Source organism: Oreochromis niloticus, linkage group LG20, assembly GCF_001858045.2.
Source record: "Oreochromis niloticus isolate F11D_XX linkage group LG20, O_niloticus_UMD_NMBU, whole genome shotgun sequence".
Lineage (NCBI taxonomy): Eukaryota > Metazoa > Chordata > Actinopteri > Cichliformes > Cichlidae > Oreochromis > Oreochromis niloticus.
The window spans coordinates 20,588,510-20,606,862 of record NC_031984.2 but is presented as its reverse complement, the minus strand read 5'-3'; the positions used below and the strand labels follow the sequence as shown (position 1 = coordinate 20,606,862).

The 18,353-nt window shown below is 42.3% G+C and overlaps 1 protein-coding gene across 2 annotated transcripts in view; it reads left to right on the top strand.

Annotated features, from left to right (window-relative positions):
- The window catches only part of dip2ba (disco-interacting protein 2 homolog Ba), a 44,142-nt gene that overhangs the window by 10,586 nt on the left and 15,203 nt on the right, over positions 1–18,353 (top strand). Inside the window, exons 2-17 of one of the 2 annotated variants that reach the window (XM_005478120.3) lie at positions 11,875–11,946; positions 13,313–13,468; positions 14,033–14,158; positions 14,286–14,522; positions 14,619–14,747; positions 15,150–15,161; positions 15,536–15,655; positions 15,846–16,043; positions 16,375–16,466; positions 16,546–16,656; positions 16,886–17,009; positions 17,188–17,297; positions 17,485–17,587; positions 17,673–17,737; positions 17,853–17,946; positions 18,141–18,260. In XM_005478120.3, the coding sequence (XP_005478177.1) occupies positions 11,875–11,946; positions 13,313–13,468; positions 14,033–14,158; positions 14,286–14,522; positions 14,619–14,747; positions 15,150–15,161; positions 15,536–15,655; positions 15,846–16,043; positions 16,375–16,466; positions 16,546–16,656; positions 16,886–17,009; positions 17,188–17,297; positions 17,485–17,587; positions 17,673–17,737; positions 17,853–17,946; positions 18,141–18,260 (1,869 nt within the window). The remainder of the gene's footprint in view (positions 1–11,874; positions 11,947–13,312; positions 13,469–14,032; positions 14,159–14,285; positions 14,523–14,618; positions 14,748–15,149; positions 15,162–15,535; positions 15,656–15,845; positions 16,044–16,374; positions 16,467–16,545; positions 16,657–16,885; positions 17,010–17,187; positions 17,298–17,484; positions 17,588–17,672; positions 17,738–17,852; positions 17,947–18,140; positions 18,261–18,353) is intronic. The other variant, XM_003448148.5, reaches the window with a different exon arrangement.

Sequence of the window (18,353 nt, the reverse complement as noted above, 5' to 3'; positions counted from 1 at the left end):
AAGTCCATATTTTACCTTTTATTGTCTTGAAAGGAAGCGCCAGGTTTATATTTTGAAACAGCTGCTGTTCTGGTGAGTCTGACCTTAGTCGTTTCCTGGAGATGAGCTAAAATTGCTTGTGAGTCTTGAAGCATTGAACCTGTGTTGCTGAGAGCCTCTTATGTGAATATTGGACCATATTTTGGAATGTTAGAGTTAAGACTGCCGCATAACACTGAGTAATATTTTTCAAACATTAATCCCAGTAGGTAGCCTCGTTTTAAAGTGGCTTTGTGTTACGTGTTGCATACTCCCACAGAGTGACAACGCACTGATGACTGTTGTGATTGTGGTGATACAGTATTCCCACAATAACCAATAAAACGTTTCTTTTAAACTGATCATGTGCAGACTTGATGGTGTACACACGTCGAGACAGCAGTTTTTGTCAGATGGGGGGTGTGATTAAAGTTTGAGCGTCATGTCTGCTGATGTATGTGTTGAAAATCTTCAGCTATGATATAATAAAATTAAGGCAACTTTTTGAGTATCCTACAACAACAATAAAACCGCCACCACCATCAAGTCAGACTAATGTTTTCAGTATAGTCATTTTGGCCTTGTTGGCTGAGATCAGCCCATCTGCCAATAAAATCACTGGCCACTGACTTTGTTCAGTGTCTGCCTGCTGCGACACATCACTTTCACGCTGACTATATTTTCTAAGAGAGTGTAATGTTGAGCCTAAAGACTTTAAAGCAATAAAGTGAGGTTTTATAATTCAGAAAGCCTTTAAAATATTCTGTTTTTGTTGGCTGAGCTTGAGTGTGGTGGTTTTTCAAATGCTGTTTAGAGGAATCGGAACCACATCAGTTTCAGTTGCTGGTCTTTTCCTTCACTGACCACACTTTAATCCCATACCTGCCCTTGGTTTTGACGAGTGGTTTATTGCATGCACACACAGCGCCTCACAGCCCTTCCTCTGCGACCTTCCACTTTTAGTTGCATGTGAAGTGAGTTGTTGTCACTGCTTTTTTTTGTGGATTTTAGAGCTTGACAGGCGTTTAGACAACCTGTTTTCGTCACAGTGTGTGCGCCTCTTTTACACGTTCTCCAAGTGTTGCACATTTGTTGAGCGCCTTCCACAGACTGAGAGCCATCGTCTTCAGAGCGGCGATAGATTCGCATCTTGACGACAGCCTGTTTAATGATTGCGAGTGGTGGGTGGTATGAGGTCAGGACCGTGAGCTGTCCAGAGAGTGGAACGTAGGCAATAAGGTCTGCGGTTTCAGTGTCAGCGGCGGACTCAGCACCCAGAATCAAAGCGTTTCTCAAAGGCCGCTCATGGCTTGTTATGAGATTATAATATTGATTTAATGAGGCTGTTTCCTGCCTAACATTACTCCTCCTGCATTAACGTCCTCCTTTAAACCGTGAGCTATTAGGCGTAGTCGATGAGCAAATTCTGCACGTGTCATCTAGAGGTAGATACAACTTAAAGAGTATATTGCTGAGCAATATTTATATATGTGTGTGTGTGTTATATGTGTAGGTGAACAGAAGACTCGGGTGACACTTGAGCTGATGTGCTCAGTGACCCTCGGGTCAGGTCCGTCCCACACTTCTGACCCCTGTTTATCTTCACTACGACACTGCTGCAGTGAAACCTGATACCTCTACATTCACTTTCACCACTCAATACCCTGTGGTTACCCAGCAATGCTGAAAACACTGGTCTATTATGCAGTTTGCTAGCCAGGATGCCTCTGTCTAAATACGCTTCTTTTCTCTCTTTATTCTCTTCACAGTGGATTGAATTTAGTCGGAGTCAAGCTGCTGACTTGATTGCACTCACTTCGTGGTGATATAAAAATTAATACCACTGACTCGGTCCTTTTCACGGCAGACTCATTATGACTTGTCGCACTAGAAAAAGCTCGGTCCCTAATATCAATAGTGACTGGCTTTCTTTAGACTGTTCAAGTAATTCATGTCAGTGTGAGAAAAAATTAGTGCGAACAGACACAAGGTTTTCTATTTAAAAAGGCTGAAAGTAAACCATATGCTGTAGTGCTAGCTTACAGGCGTTACTTGTTACTTTAGATTTGCTGTTTAGGTGCCCGTTATTTATTGTAGGCTCGTTGTATGTTGGGTTTTGTTTTCAAAAGTTTGCTTTCTTGCTCGCGGTTAAGTCGAAACATAAAACAGGCCGCCAAAGAGCGATTGACTCAACCTAATGTAAAGACTGGATGTTGGGTAACTTCCTGCTGGTTCTCTCAAATAACGTCTGAAATCAACCATTTCTTACTTGAGCTGGAGGTTATTTTGTAGACCTGTCTGAGTGTATAGTGAGTATTGCTAAACCTTACATAATCCCTACCCAAGCATCATAGACTGTCACGGCACACGAATGAGTGGAATTTGTGCATCACATAACAGCATGAATTGCCACAAATTATCCTCTGTAATGTGGGAAAAAGAAATGGGACAGCTGTGTGGTGGTTGGCAAAAAAGTCTTGGATTCAAAGTGTTTACATGTTGTCCATGTGACTGTGTGGGTTCTTTTTGAGTGCTTTGGTTTCCTCCCAAATACACATTAGGTTAATTGGTGACTCTAAATTGGCCATAGGTATGAATCTGAGCGTGAATGGTCTGTTTCTCTGAGTTAGCCATTTGATAGAGTGGGAAAATACAGCCAGACCACAGGGTGTATCGAATGTTTGTGATTTCAGACACAACTAGGGAGGCACTAACGTGTTACCGGATTATCTGTATTGGATGATATTTGACATGTTGACTGGTGTCGGTATATAAGATGGCTTTTATGGATGACAGTGGTTGACTTTAATCTGTTGTCTCACATACATGTCAGTCTACTTGTTATTTTAATTATGGGAATCAGTATGTCGTTGGGGCACAAATAGACACAGCTGTTGTGACTGGCTATTAGTCACCACGGAATGATTAAAGCTCAACCTAAGATCACAACTTGTCTTCATATGTTTCTGGATTAGATGCTGATTAAACAAAGGAGGTGCAAATTAATTAGTATATATATATATTTTTAAGATGAAAGGAATAGAAGAAACAGAAGGAGTACTACATTAGTATTGTGAAGTGGCTCTAACTGACAAAAGCTTGGCACAGCACCCATTTTAACTTGTCATAGCCAGGGAACTACAGGTGTAGGTCTTTCATTGAGCCAGCCCACAACAATGACACCCTGAAAGTGGCTGCTGTAAATGAAAAGCAGCCATTGAAGCACAGATGCTATAAAACTTGTTTATTAACTACAGTGACAAGTCTGCCTATAAAACTGTTTAATACTAGCTTAATCATTTATTAATAATCCACCTGCGTAGTTGCTGTAGGGGATACAGTTCATGGTAGGGGTAGCAAGCTAATCTGACCAGAAATCAGCCTGGGATGTGGCCTTGGTCTCACTCAGTTATGCAAACATAGACCTGTTAGTTGAAAGCTCTTTGTAGTCTGCCTTACAGTCTCAGTGAGGACAACCTGCATTAACCTTTGCTGCTTACTAACAAACAGCTCACTTGTACTTGCCTGACGTCAGTTTCTCTGACTCCACAATCTGTCCTCTCAGTTGTTTGCCAGCCTTATCACTTTGATGAAGTAACGTGATATGAATTTATCTATACAGCAACTGTTTGTCACGGCCAAGATTATACAGCTGGCCTGTGATGATCTAGAGGGAAACGGCGTGACCCAAATGAGTGTGCGTAGTACATTAACAGTAGTAAGATTAAAATGAAGAAGAAACTGTCTTGCTTATGGAGAAGAATAAAAGAAAATGTACTGTCTTTTTTGTTTCATTGTGGTTTTTTGATAGCTTTTATTGCTGCAGCAGTTCCCAGCTCAAAACTCACGGCTGGCTCTAGAACGCTTGATCCGCCAGCATAAAATGTACGATGTAATAGAAGTAATGGAGGAAGTAGGGCTCTAAACTCAAGCACAAGATGAATGCTTCAAAAGCTTGAAGGAAACACTTGTTTTATTTCTTTGGATAAATTAAGTTTCAGGATGCTGACTGTCCAGTGTTATTGTTTCTTTTGTTTTTATCTTAATAGTGCCAGCACTTTTAAGCTGAAGCGTTTTTTTGTTGTTGTTGTCCTGTACAGGAAGGTCTGACTTCACCGAATGTTTAGGTACTTGACTCGGGTGTGGTTTAACTGGTCGTTTTGTTTGCATATGTGTGGGTGTGTTTCTTCACATGTTATATGTTTCTCTGGTATTAAGTTTAAAAGGTGGGATTGCCACGCATTTGTTATACTAAGACGCGTGTCCACATTAACAGCTGCTGAATCTTTATTTATCATTTCTTCTTTGCCCTTCTCTGTAATTTCCTGTGAGGCATACCTGTGTTAGACATGTCACTACAGTGGTTTCACTTCTAGTTCTCAGTATGACGCACTCCTTCCGTTACATCCTCTTTGCTGGGCATTGCTTCATTATTTATTGGAAAATGGGTTTAACGCATTGTTGATCTGTGAAAACCACACACAAGTTGTTCATTTGAACTAATCTGGGCCAAGCACAGCCCAGTGGACTTCTTTTATGTCTCACATTCGTTTTATTGAGATTTTTATAAGAATATGCCTTAGAAATGAAAAGGGGGGCATAATTAGAACTGTCTTCACAGACTGGAGCAGGCTGAAAGGCAATGAATAAAATATAAAATGAGATCTTTTTCAAATAATAGTGTTGATAGCTCTAAATGTGTAGCGGGTAACGTATTCACCTTACACACAAAAGATTCCAAAAGATTGGAGATCAGATACAGACCCAGCTTATAACACAGGGACTTACAAGCTAGTGTGCTCCAAGTGCCAGCGCTAAGCCCGGATAATTGGAAGTGTTGCGTCAGCGAGGGCATCCGGCGTGATTTCTGTGCCAAATCAAAACATGTGGATCCATCCGCTGTAGTGATCCTTTGGGTGGTGGGGGGTGGGCAAAATTACCTACTTACAATAGCACTGTATACTAAACTGTGTTACATCGTCTGTTCTTGTCACATATTACACAACTCAATGAAAATATATAAAAGCACTGGGGGGGTACTACTGCCAGACGCGTTATCATTTGTTTAAATATGTGTTATTAACTTTGCTGTCACCATTTTTGGGTTGTATTTTTTTAGGGTGTAATTTTCAGAAGACTTTCCCACACCTTGTGTCGAATTTTTATCTGTAAGTTCACTTCATTAGGGACAGCTAGATAAGACTAAAGTGACCTAATACAGCACTCCTGCCAGCAATGTTGAGCTTTTGTTGAAACAGTTTTAGTGAAGTGTTGAGTCAACTGTATGTATAATCATGCTATAACCGTGCTATGTTCACTGGCCACTGGTACTGGGTTGGAGGTTTTGCTTCAGAGCTTATTTATTTCTTTGTGGCACAGATTCAACACAGGGCTGAGATTGTGACATGATAGCATCACTTAGTTGCTGCGGTGACTAATGAGGTTTTGGTGCTATTGTTGGATTTTCCTAAAAAGTTTTTGTGCTTCCATTTTATGTCACTGGGAGATCTTGTATTAGAATGTAATAAGTTATACCTAATAAAACAGCTTGAGCACTTATTTTCTGCATCATTCATTATTGGAAAGATGGACATAAAAAATCGTTCAGAAGGTTAAAGTGACAAATGATAACTAGCCATATTTCGGGCACCGTTGCTCAATCGTGACTAGGCTGGGCAGTTTAACTGTCAGAGTTGTGTTTTCCATCCAACCAAACACAAACCGAATCCAATGGAGATTTTTGACGAGAGAAAGTACACTTACTCAGACCCTTACTCATCTGGCCGGCAGTTCCCTTTAGCCGTCCAGAGATCACTTCATCCTCCCTGTCTGCCTCAAAACCCCCACGTGGACTCCCAGGGTCCCAGAGGAATTTTTGGCCTGGATTTGGAGTGGAAAAACATCGTGCTAGAAGTATTAGTGTTTTTGAATCACTATTCAGACATGAGCCAAATATCTCCTGAGTGATAACTGATTGATTTTAATACTCAAAAACTGATTTAACTGCTAGCAAACTGAGGGGACCCCCCCCGATTTAGTCAAGGATGCTTGTTGACTTTCTAGATGAACAAACTTTACTGCCTTAAACTTTTTCTTTCTTTCTCTCCCTATGGATGGATATATAGCTAGCTAGATATGTAATATTTTACTGGATAAATAGTGAAAAATGAAGTCACACTCCCTCTTTTGTGTGTAATGTAATCCAAGTTTCTCTCCTCTGTTGTGGTAGCCAATCCAGCTGTGTGTCTGTGTTTGTGCGCCGTGTGTGTTTGTTTTGGTGTTTGGGAGATGACGCTGGTGCTCTAGTGTCACATCCAGTGGTTCTGCATGTCTCATATGTTTATGTCTCTTTTGAATGTTTATATAAACAGTATAAAAATCTTTGATAAATAATCACGCATACATAACTCTTTCACAAGTTGAGCTTTCAGAAATCCAATGATAAGGGGCCTCAGGTTGTTTTTAGTGCTCCAAAACTTAAAGATATTTCATTTATGATCAGTGAAAAGCAGCAGATCCACACAGCTAACAAACTGGATCAAGGGGTGTTCTCAGTTTTCTTAAAAGAGTAAGTTAAATGATTTCCCGGTCATCAAACAACACTGTTTACTGTCAGTCAACCAGATCAATTAAAATGATAATCATTTCAAACCCAGTTAACAGTATTGAAATGAAATTCGTTTCATGGTATGCAAAAGCACAGCAGTGGAACGTTTGTACTTGTCACGCTGCTTCCCTTTCAGAGCATGCTCTATGGAAATAAGCTTCTTACATCTGCTTTAACTAATGACCAGGTGCCATTAAATGGCCTTGGTGTCATACGCATTCATTTGCATTTCCTGTCAAGTGCTATTTATCCATGTTCTCGGCACAGTCTGCCCATTGTTTTTGTGTCACTGCTCAGAGTCTCTATAAATAAGATCTTGTGGGTGACGTTAGTTCCTCCTTTCTCAGCCCCTGTGTTTATGTGTGTATTTATATGTAAATGTGCAGGCTGTGGCTATTGGTGTGCTGTTTTCCATGTTTTTTTTCTAGTTATCCTGTTTATCTCGCAGTCATTTTCTCATGGTGGACTTAATAGTACAGCGACTTTTTGCCCTGGTATGTATTTCTTGTGATATAGGGTAGTAACGGTGTTCTAGATTAGCATCACTCTTGTCACCAAACTGTAAACCACAGGCAAACAAAGACACTTTTATGTAGAGCAAACCAGTATCGCTGGCTAGAAGCACCACGCTTAGAAAACAGTCCTGCACTGTACAGAGCCTTGTTCCAGATATTTGTGCCCCCGTCCACACAAACGTCCAGACGGAGAGATATAATCTGTTAGGTTAGATGTAATCTCAGATTACAGATTAGGATAGAGACCAAAATGTGAGCACTGGATGGCTTTCAAGATGTAAAAGCAGGGTTTTATTTACAGCTTTCTGTGTAATCCAGGTAGTTATCTTGTTTGAGTTTCATGGTTGTGTGCATTTATGGGTTGACAGGAAACCTGTCACATGCAGGTCTCTGTGTGCAAAAGACAGTCAGGCAAGCGGAAATTGCGGGTGACAGTCATGTCACTTGCTAATCTGCTCAAAGTAATTATAGAGATCTCTCGGTTGGGGAGGGGGCTTGAATACATATGTGTAAACAGGAGAGGGTCCTTGCAGTTTGCATTCACTGTGACACAATCCATGTTTGCTGAGATTACATCAGATTGTTGCAACATCCGCTACAGAGAAGTGAAAAAAACTAAGCAAAAATGCTGTCTCAGTGCCTTTTGTTCATGTATCATGAGCATGTGGATGCCAGGAGGCTTATCAGCTGATTCTTAAGCCATTCAGTACCCCCACCATCCAACACGCACACACACACACACACACACACACACACACACACACACACACACACACACACACACAATACAAATCTTATGCACTCTAATGTTGCCTTTGTTTGTCTGTGTGTGTGTGTGTGTGTGTGTGTGTGTGTGTGTGTAGATCAGGTTGATGGATGGGTGGGTGTTAACTGTTAACAGCTGATCTATGAATCTCTATTTATCTCAGGGTTGAAGCTCAAGGCCAACATTTGGATTTTTCATTCAGGAGAACTGTGCAGTGATTACAGGATGGAGGGAAATCACTGGCATTAAAAAGCGCTTCACTGAGCCTCTCAGTTTTTTCATGACCTAATGAATATCATTTAAAGAGAAGAAATCTTGGCAGCAGTTGTGGCACTGATTGAAAGAGAGGCTGAGGCAGGCACTGACCTCGTTGCTTTAGTTTTATATAAATATCTCAAATAAAGTGCTGTTTCTGGGGTATTGGCAGCTGGAATTAAACTGCTTCCAATACAAATTTCAGCTCTTTCTGATTGGCCTGGAGGTATAAAGGAGGTTGTTTTTGGTTGCGATTTGTCTCGGTTTTTGTGTTTTATTGTCTTTACCTTAATGCAGTGTGATCTTCTATGCACACCTTACTCTGTCCCTCCTAACCCACTATGTCTGTGCTGTTCTTATACCATTCTTTATTACTCCTCATATACTGACCATTAAGCGTTCTCTTTAACAGCTTTTTTTTCTCCTTTGTATTTGGGGAAAAAAGGGGTTCTGTTCATGGGTAATGGTAATCTAAGAAATGAAATTTTAGCTGTATCAGCTACAGCCAGTCCGATGATTCAACATTTGAGCTGCTTGGAAAATCACAGGGAGCAAATGTTGTGTCATGAATGCTTAATGCCCAGCTATGTCATCAGAGAGAAATTCACTTTTCATGATGGTTTCAGTTCTTGGATTTGATTTGACACGGTCACGAGGCACACAGTGCTGTAGGCGTCCATTGACTTGATCCTCTTTCACAGGTTCATAAAAATATTTTTTTCCGCTTTTTCGAGCATATGTCATGCCACATATAACAGAACCAGGGTGTTCTCCTGTGGCCTCATCCCAGGGAGGCTTTAGCAAAGAACCCACAGGAAAGTAATCATTATTGTAATAGTTTGAGGTTTTATTCACAAATGATCAGAAATAACCAGAAAAAATTGCCTTTGTGTGTTGCTACCTGTCTAAGACCCAATCGGAGCCTCCCGAAAAACACCCTGACAACAAGATCAAGATGTGGACGTGTGGAGTGATGCACAGCGCACAAATAAACAGTTAATCTCCAAAAACTCAAATGGCTCTGATGTGCCGGATCATAGTGGAGAATGCCAGTGCAGATCAAATCTGAAGTGCTCCATAATACCCTACTGTGTCAGAAGAAGTTGTAGCCCTCCGCAGTTATCGGTGTGGCTGGGAATGCCGTTCATGTGAGTGTGTTTATCCCCTCTGTGACCCCGCGCTGCCAGCTATTAGGAGATCAGTCCACTGTATGACTTGTCTTGAAGTATGAGGTCAACATCGGATATTTTAAAAGAAGACTCACAGGGTCACTGTCATCTGGTCTTGAATGAGCTCTGAAAATGTCACAAACAGCACGATTAACACATAAAGAAAAAGTCAGTTAAAAGGTCTGGCTGCCAAGGAGAAGGACTGTGATAATTGCTTATAGATGTGAGATTTGTCACACATTTTTATACGCTCTTAAAGACACATTCATTGCTGATACTGTGCCTCTATCACAGCATGCTGGGCAGGTTCAGCTGATCCTTGGACGAAATACGCATTCCTGGTTTGACATACTGACACACATCTCACAGAGAAGGCCTGTAGTGCCAGTACACCTCAGGCCCTGTCAGCATTCATTCTCTTGTGTGCTGAAGCGCCCTTTAACCTGCCCCAGCTGTGTATACACACACATGCACAGATACATTAGCTTCCTGCACCTCAGGGGAGTTTTTGGAACTATGAGCATGCTCTCTTGGCCAGTTGGCCCTCTCTGTTAGTATGGTGTTTTCCAATCAGCACATTCCTCTTTCTCTAGACAGACACAGTGAGACGATTTTGGCAGCACACACAGGGTGGGGTAATGCTCATATCCTGTCCCCTGACCTCAGATTACACACACGCACAGTTACTGTACTGTTTTTGTTCATGCTAACACTCAAAAACACCACATTCTTGCACTTAACACATACAGCTTTTTCTCTGTTTTGAACCAGCTGTCACAGTCAGTCTTTAAACCCAGAGCCTTTCAGCGTCTTTCTTCCCACTGCCAGCCACATAGCTGGTGTGCCTGTGCCAATCCGTGCCTGTTGTACTTGCCCGACACCAGCACAGACTCTCTTCTGTCTGCGTTAATGACCGACAGCGCTCCGTCCATCTTTCCATCTCTTCCCCTTCTTCCCTCCCGGCACCAATTGGGCACCAGGACTGGGCTTGGCATAACCTTGTCTCCGACAACAATAGCTGCTCCAGTCCACTACAATCAAGTTGCTGCCGATTGCCTCGCTTGCATGTCTGCCTATGAGTGTTTTCCTGTGTATAAACAAGTCTGTAGCATGCCAGAGAGATGGAGAAACAAAGACTGCAACAAGCTGCTGTGTCTGAATTTCAGCCTAGTGTGTGAACCCAGGCATGAACTCCAAGCTGAATGCTCGCCATCCCCATTTTTTTTCTCCCCTGCACAGAGGGAATGACAAAGCACTCGGCACTCAGTCACACACTCCCTTTCACTCTAAAACTGTTCAACTTTGTTTTGTTGGCTTTTTCTCTGCAAATGTTATTCACTTTTACTCTGCTTCTCATAATATGAGTATTGTGAAACTGTATTGGAAGGATTTAAAAAAAAAGAAGTCTCATATTTAACCCATTCTGGCAGGCACACACACACAGTCATAGAGGGGACTTCCTTTCTGATTCTCTTGTTTATACAAGCAAATCCCACACTCCAGTGGATAGTGACCAGAGTGTGAGAAAACTTTAAGACAAAACACACTCTATCTCAGTCACACACGAAACTCCCCACCCAGCCCCGGCTTATCCAGCAGACCTCCCTCCAGTCTCCCTGCTGAACCTTGGCTCACCATTTCTCTCCTTATTTTCTTTCGTTGTTGCTTAATGCACACACTGGTCTGCATTCCCTGTTGCTGCTGCCAGTGACTCTCAGCTTCCTTCCCCCCCCCCCCCGTGCTCTCTGTAGGTCCCCCTCATTGTCGCTGGTCAGTGTGGAGGAGGTGTCAGGAGATTGAGGTTAAGCAGCCGTTTGGCGATTGGCACTTGACATAGCATGAGGTGCTATCGCTGGACACAAAAGAAGGCGACTAACAGAGAGAGTGTGGGAGATTGTAGCATTAGGATTGTTTGTGTTTTCAAGGGGAGTGTGTGTATGTAAGGGTGTGTCTTTCATGCATGTTTGCTCGGTGAGCAGACTGTGTGTTTTGGGGTCCCAGTTAAATGGACTTTGTCAGGCCTGTGCGGCTCTGTAGCACACTCTAGTATCACTGGGAGTCCTGCCAGGCCGAGGCCGAACGAGGAAGGGGTGGTGCTGGGTCTACAGTGGGAAAAGGTCGGGAGAGATAAATGACCGAGTCCCATGTGAAACTGGCTCACATGGCTTCCTTTTTTGCTCTGCTTACCATCCCAACTGTTCCCAATGTTTTGGCATTGTTCTCTGCCTAGTTACGTGCTGCTCGGCGGAATCATATTTGGGTTTTATAGCCAGCAGGCATGTTTATTCACTGGGGCTAATGTAAGGCCAAACAATGGCGTTATCTCTTCGCCTTGTTGTAAATGGACTTAGCTGTCAACATGTGGAGTTCAGTGGATTTGGTTTAAAGTGGATTATTATTATGACTCAACCCTCTGAAAATGTATTAGTGAAATCAGAGGCTGTACATGTGTGTGTCTGTGAGTCTGTGTGTACGCAGTTGTCTGGAGTTTGTGTGGTAATTATGACTAACCTAACAGTTTGGTGTTGCTGTCCTCTCTCCTAGGTGACATCACGCAGAAGGGCTATGAGAAGAAGAGAGCCAAGCTGCTGGCCTCCTACATCTCCCATTTGCCAAGTAAGACCAGTTCTTCTTCTGCTCTTGGAATTTTTTCATCTCCCATTAAAGCCTTCCTTCTTCCTTTTCTCCATTTGTTTTTTTTTTCCGCCTCCCCTGTCTGCAGTGTTATTGTTGTTCAGGCTGAAAAGCAAAACAAGGCTAGATTGCATAAGAAGATTCCTCAGATTTACATTTGAGCTGATTATTCTTTCACATGTGAAAAATAAAACGGAGGGAAAAAATGGATTCTTTATGTCGTATTGTAGTTTTTTTTTCTTTTTTCATTTCTTTGAGAAGAAACTTTACTGACTTCTCAGTGTGAGTGTTGATTGTCTTTGTCCAAGTTAGCAACATAATTTCTGGCTTTCTGTGGCACTCTAGTGGCCAAAATGAGAATTGCACATAAGGTGACCAGTGATGCACAAATATCTTTAATAACTGCATCACCACAAGTAAGCCACAGATGAACAAACCCATAGTTCCTGTCAGACTTTCTGCTGTATTTAATGCGTACCCAGTAAATCTGATACATTCTGAAACTGGTTTCAGTTTACAGCTGTGGGGAAGTACTAAAGCTTCTCTGTGTTACTGTGTGTCAGACAAACTGACTTGACTGTCAGTTTCCTCAAGCAAGGGTGTGGTGTTTCCTTCGGAAAGTATTGCACCGTGCTAGCAGCGGCATGAAAAAAAAATCTTTCTTGATGTATCACTTTAAGCTATTTGAAAAAAAAAGAAAAAAGAGAGCACCACTACACTTCCCTTTCCTCTAGTTTAACCTTTGTTTTGGCTTCTGCTGCCAAAACATTTATGTGATTACACACAAAGATTGTATATTAATCTAGATTTCATTTGGAAAAAACTTTTTTTTTTTTAAATACTTGAATGAAAGTCCCATTGTTTTTAGTGATTTTTGCATTTGACTTTTGCTGGCAGCTTGCTTTGAATGTCAGAGCATACACCAGAAAGCTTTGAATCTCCAGGGGTGACCTTGTGCTCCTTCACTGGTCCTGTTATCCCTCAAAACCATCATCTCCTCAGGGACTCAGTTACCCAGTTCCCTCTGGGAGGAAAAGACAGTTCACTAAAAATATAAATGTAACCCAGTTTCATGTACTCTGTTAGCAGTATAACTTGCATCAGTCAAGTACATGTCCTTATTTCACTGTTCACAGGCTCTGTATGAGGCTAAATTTGGAGAGCTTCAGAGAAGGTCATATAATATTTATGCCTACACGTTGCTGTAATAGCATTATGTAAAGCAAGAGTGTGCTCTGTTTGTCTGAATTTCCTGGATCTCATGTTAGATTGTTTGTTTTGCTTTTATTAATGTTCCCCTAAATATAGACTTTTATTGACTTTTCACATGCTGGGCTCTGTTCTGTAGATGTGGATCTGCCTCTACCAGATGTGCAGCTTTCCCCGAGCCGCAGTGCCGACCCTAGCCCCAGTCCTGAGGCCCCGGGCCCCTCCACCTCTTCAGCCTCCAGACACCATCGTTCACACCGGAGCGGAGGCGCCAGGGACGAGCGCTACAGATCAGGTATGCAGCACAAAATTCACTACAAAAGCACACAGGTACAGTTGGAGTCAAAAGTTTACATCATGGAGTTTAGCTTTAAATAGTTTCTTTGATTTGGAATGAAGGTACAACAAGAGTGGAATGAATGCAAACAATTCAAGTCATTGTTTTAACTTTAATTGTTAAGTTAAAAATCAATAAAATAGAATTTCATTGATTTGGGAGATATATCCCCACAAATTTTCAATAGGGTTTAATGTTGGCGCGCTAATGGCATAACCTGGTGCTCCAGCAATTTCCAGTTCATGGCAGCCTTGGTGGTTCCTGGGTTGGTCCTAAACATCCTTATCATCTGAGGGTGACAGAAATTTCTCCAAGAGACCTTATCAAGTTCTGTAAATCTATAATTGTCCTTGGATATCTTCACTGAGTTAGCTGGATTTTTCCATTGTCCAGAGAATTGATCAATCTAATGAGTGCTATTAATCATGATCACTAACGAGAAGTTTACAGGTTTTGGCCTTGTCCTTGTTGTTTTTCTTTGTTTTTCTCACTCTGGTTATTCTCTATTCTCTATTTATGTAGACATCCATACAGAAGCTGTCCAGGCAGCACTGGCCAAACATAAAGAGGAGAAAATGGCACTTCCCATGCCAACCAAGAGGCGCTCAGCCTTTGTCCAGTCTCCCATAGATACCTGCACACCTCCAGGTAAGCTTGGTTCCTCCCACTCTGAGATCAGATGGTTGCTGGTGATTGTAGCTCCTAAAAAATACCCTTACCAAAACATTAAAAGTTATTGAATTATATTTTTTTTCATGTTTTCTCTTACTCTTAGACACATCTTCTGCATCAGAGGATGAAGGCTCGCTGCGCAGAAAGGCAGCACTCAGTGCAGCACTGGCTCAGACCCTGCAGAGCCCCGACTACTGGATCAACCGCTCCGTCCAAAGCTCTTCCACATCCTCATCTGCTTCCTCCACCCTCTCCCATGGAGAGCCCAAGACTCAGCCCCAGCCCCAGCCTCAGCCTGCTGTTTCCTTGTTAGCTGACGTGCTAGCCCACACACGCATTGGTAAACTGTCCTGATGGAGAACTCCCAGCGTTAATCCATAAATCTCAGTGATAGTGTCACTGCCATTAATGATGCTATTTTTCTCCGCCCTAACAGAAAACAGTGTCCCCCCAGATGTGACGTCCTCTGCTTCTCAAGACAGAGGGTCCAGGGTGGATCTTCCCCCAGCAGTCAGGGGCATGAGCCGTGGACAGAGCCGCTCCAGCATGCTGGATACTGCTGACGGTACACTCACTTAAGCCAGAATGTCTGTTAACGTCTGGCTATGGTACAAATGTATCTAAGGGTTTATGTTTCTGCAAAAGTGGGGAGAAAAACTGCTAAAGAATTGTTCATTTTCTGAAATATTTGGAATCTGGGTGACTGTCATTTGGTTCTTTCCTCATTTCAAGCAGTTCAGTCATTTTCATATTCTAATCATGACATCGGACGATATATTTCTGTTTTGCATTGGCTACGGGATTGAATGTGTTCCAATCAACATACAATCTACCCATGTTCATCCTCGATCACCTTCAACATCATCCTCATTTCACTGTGTGGTGAATGCTGCTAACGACGGATATTTTGTGTTCTTTCTTTTGGGTCCATTAATCCTGTCCCTGTCTTGACTTTGATTTAAAAAAGGAAAAAGAAAAGGTAATATACATCGAACCTGGGGAAGGGGAGGGATGCCGAAGAGGCCCCGAGTAGCTTGCTTTCCATCCTGATATCTATCTCTCTTTATGTTTGTCTCATGCTGTAGGTGTAGAAGTAGAAATCTTCCTTTATAGTATTTTCCTAAAAGAATTGTCCACTCTGTGTCTCCTCGAGTGCAAATTTCCCTTTCAAATTTTTCCTGCTGCTGATTCTGTTCCTGACTGTGCTAGTGCGTAGGATACTGCCTGTGTGAGCGAGAGAGCGTGTGTTAAAGTAGAGATTCGTGTTTGAATAAACTTGCATGTGTGGGGGTCTGCGTGTCATTGTTTGTTTGCATATGTTGGTGACGGCGGCTGCTCTCGGTGTTTGTCCAGGCGTGCCTGTCAGCAGCAGGGTGTCCACTAAGATCCAGCAGCTGTTGAACACACTCAAACGTCCCAAAAGACCACCGCTCAGCGAATTCTTCCTCGATGACTCTGAGGAAATCGTAGAAGGTGTGGCACATAACACAATATGTCATGCTTGATTTTCACTGTTGTGTGTACTACAGCACGGAAATCCTCTTGGTTGTTTTGAAAAGGGTTTTCACTTCTTTAGGAAGTCACCCAGAGTTTTGTGACATCACAGTGTTACAGCGTTACACCCAGTACTCACAGTTTCTTTCTTGCCAATTTTCATGCCTAGTTCCCCAACCGGACCCCAACACCCCGAAGCCCGAGGGACGTCAAATCATCCCAGTGAAGGGGGAGCCCCTCGGGGTGGTCAGTAACTGGCCTCCTGCCCTGCAGGCTGCCCTTGCCCGCTGGGGGGCCACTCAGGCCAAAAGCCCTGCCCTCACTGCCCTGGACATCACTGGCAAACCACTCTACACACTCACATATGGTGAGCGACACGTCGCCTCGTAGGAATATTAAAGTCGATTTTGAGGCACAAATATGGGTGTCTGTATTGTTGTGTCCACTCTATAAATGTCAGGTATATTTTTTGCATATGAGCTGGATCAAAGGAAGAAATATTTGTTGGCCCGAGTAGAACAACTCCCACATTACATTGCCTCCAGTGTGGACCCATAGTGGGTTGGGAAGTTAAGCGATCATAGAACAGTTATGCAACAATAATACACAGTAATTTAACAGTAAGAAATCTGGCCTTTGGAAAACAAGATGACTTTTTTATCTCCTTTTTTTTTTTTTTTTTTTTTAAACTTCCATAGGTAAACTGTGGAGTCGCAGTCTGAAACTGGCCTATACCCTTCTGAATAAACTGGGCACAAAGACTGAGCCTGTCCTTCAACCTGGAGATCGAGTAAGAGTTTGTCAGTCATTTCTTCCCAAGTAAATTGTAAAGTAGCACAACGAGAAAAATCATTTTCTCTGCTTCTTAGGTGGCGTTGGTGTATCCAAACAGTGACCCTGGCATGTTCTGGGTGGCCTTCTATGGCTGTCTGTTAGCTGAAGTCATCCCTGTGCCTATTGAGGTGCCGCTGTCCCGACAGGTAAATATACCTGTTTTCATAGCAGTTTTTCTGTGGGATTTCTGAAAAATGCTACACATGTTTAGGACCAAACGCATGGTTTATGATAATGAGAGCCTCACCAGTATACTATTAACATTATTATTATTATTATTATTATTATTATTATTATTTCTTTTAGTTGTCACAGTTTTGTCTGCTTGCCTGTCCTTGTGTGTTGAAGTTTCCTGACCTAAGCCTCTTTTCATAGGATGCAGGGAGCCAGCAGATTGGGTTCCTATTGGGCAGCTGTGGTGTGAGTTTGGCGCTGACCAGTGAGGTGTGTCTCAAAGGGCTGCCCAAGACACAAAATGGAGAGATCATCCAGTTCAAAGGTCAGCAAGACTAAACTGCCTCTGCTAATGCTGCTGGCTCATCGGGAATAATCTCTGGATGCTGTCATTTTATTGCGATATTAGTGTAATTAGTGCAGCTGAATACATGTCCTTTTTTTCTGGTGACAGCTGTAATAGTTTTTGTGTGCTCCATGTTCTTTGTGTCTGCGTGTTGCAGGTTGGCCAAGGATGAAATGGGTAGTGACCGACACGAAGTACCTGACCAAACCATCCAAAGACTGGCAGCCTCACATTCCCACTGCCAACACAGACACTGCCTACATAGAGGTAGGCAGTTCAATGCATTTCTAATTTCTCCATTCTAATTTCGATTAAATCAGTTTATCTTTAGTAAACTGTTATATATTCAATTATTTATCTTCTGTAACTCGCACACTATTATTTGACTCTGATATTAATTGTGACATGTTGTTGACATCTGTGTGTGTGTGTGTGTGTTTCTTTCTCGCTAAAGTACAAAGCGAGTAAGGAGGGAACAGTGATGGGAGTCGCTGTGTCCAAGATCGCAATGCTGACTCACTGTCAAGCTTTGACTCAAGCCTGTAACTACTGTGAAGGTCAGAGACTATAATACACTGTATGTAACTTTACGGACTTGAAGCTGGTGAACGCACTCATTTGCTTATGTGTTTTCTATCTTAGGGGAGACACTGGTCAATGTGTTGGACTGTAAGAAAGATATGGGCTTGTGGCATGGCGTCTTAACGGTGAGACTGGATGTTTAGCTTTCTGCTGCTGACTAGATGCCCTTTATTACTTTGGTGTGTGGTACAGTATGTTATTGACACTGTTTGTTTACATGTATTTTTTCCTTCCCTGCAGAGTGTCATGAACAGAATTCACACCATTACTGTGCCATATGCTGTCATGAAGGCCTGTCCCATGTCCTGGGTGCAAAGGGTTCATATTCACAAAGGTTGAGCCAAATGTTCTTACTTTTATACTCCATATTCTTATAATTTTACTATGTTTGCTTAGTTAATAAGCAAACAATATTATTAAAACAGAGTATTTTACAGACTGCTAGGATAATAATAATGTTAGAAAATAAATTTAATAAGAAAAAAGTAGAGAAATGATGCTTAAGGGATTTTTCTTACCCTCTCACAGCACGTGTGGCCTTGGTGAAGTGCCGTGACCTCCACTGGGCCATGATGGCCCATAAAGAACAGAAAGACATCAACTTGTCTTCGATACGCATGCTTATAGTAGCTGATGGAGCCAACCCATGTGAGTAACTCATGTAATAAACAGTCACTATACATGGCCATTTTAAAATGTTGTGCTGTGAGTTTAAGCTGCTTTCACCTACTTTTGTTAATG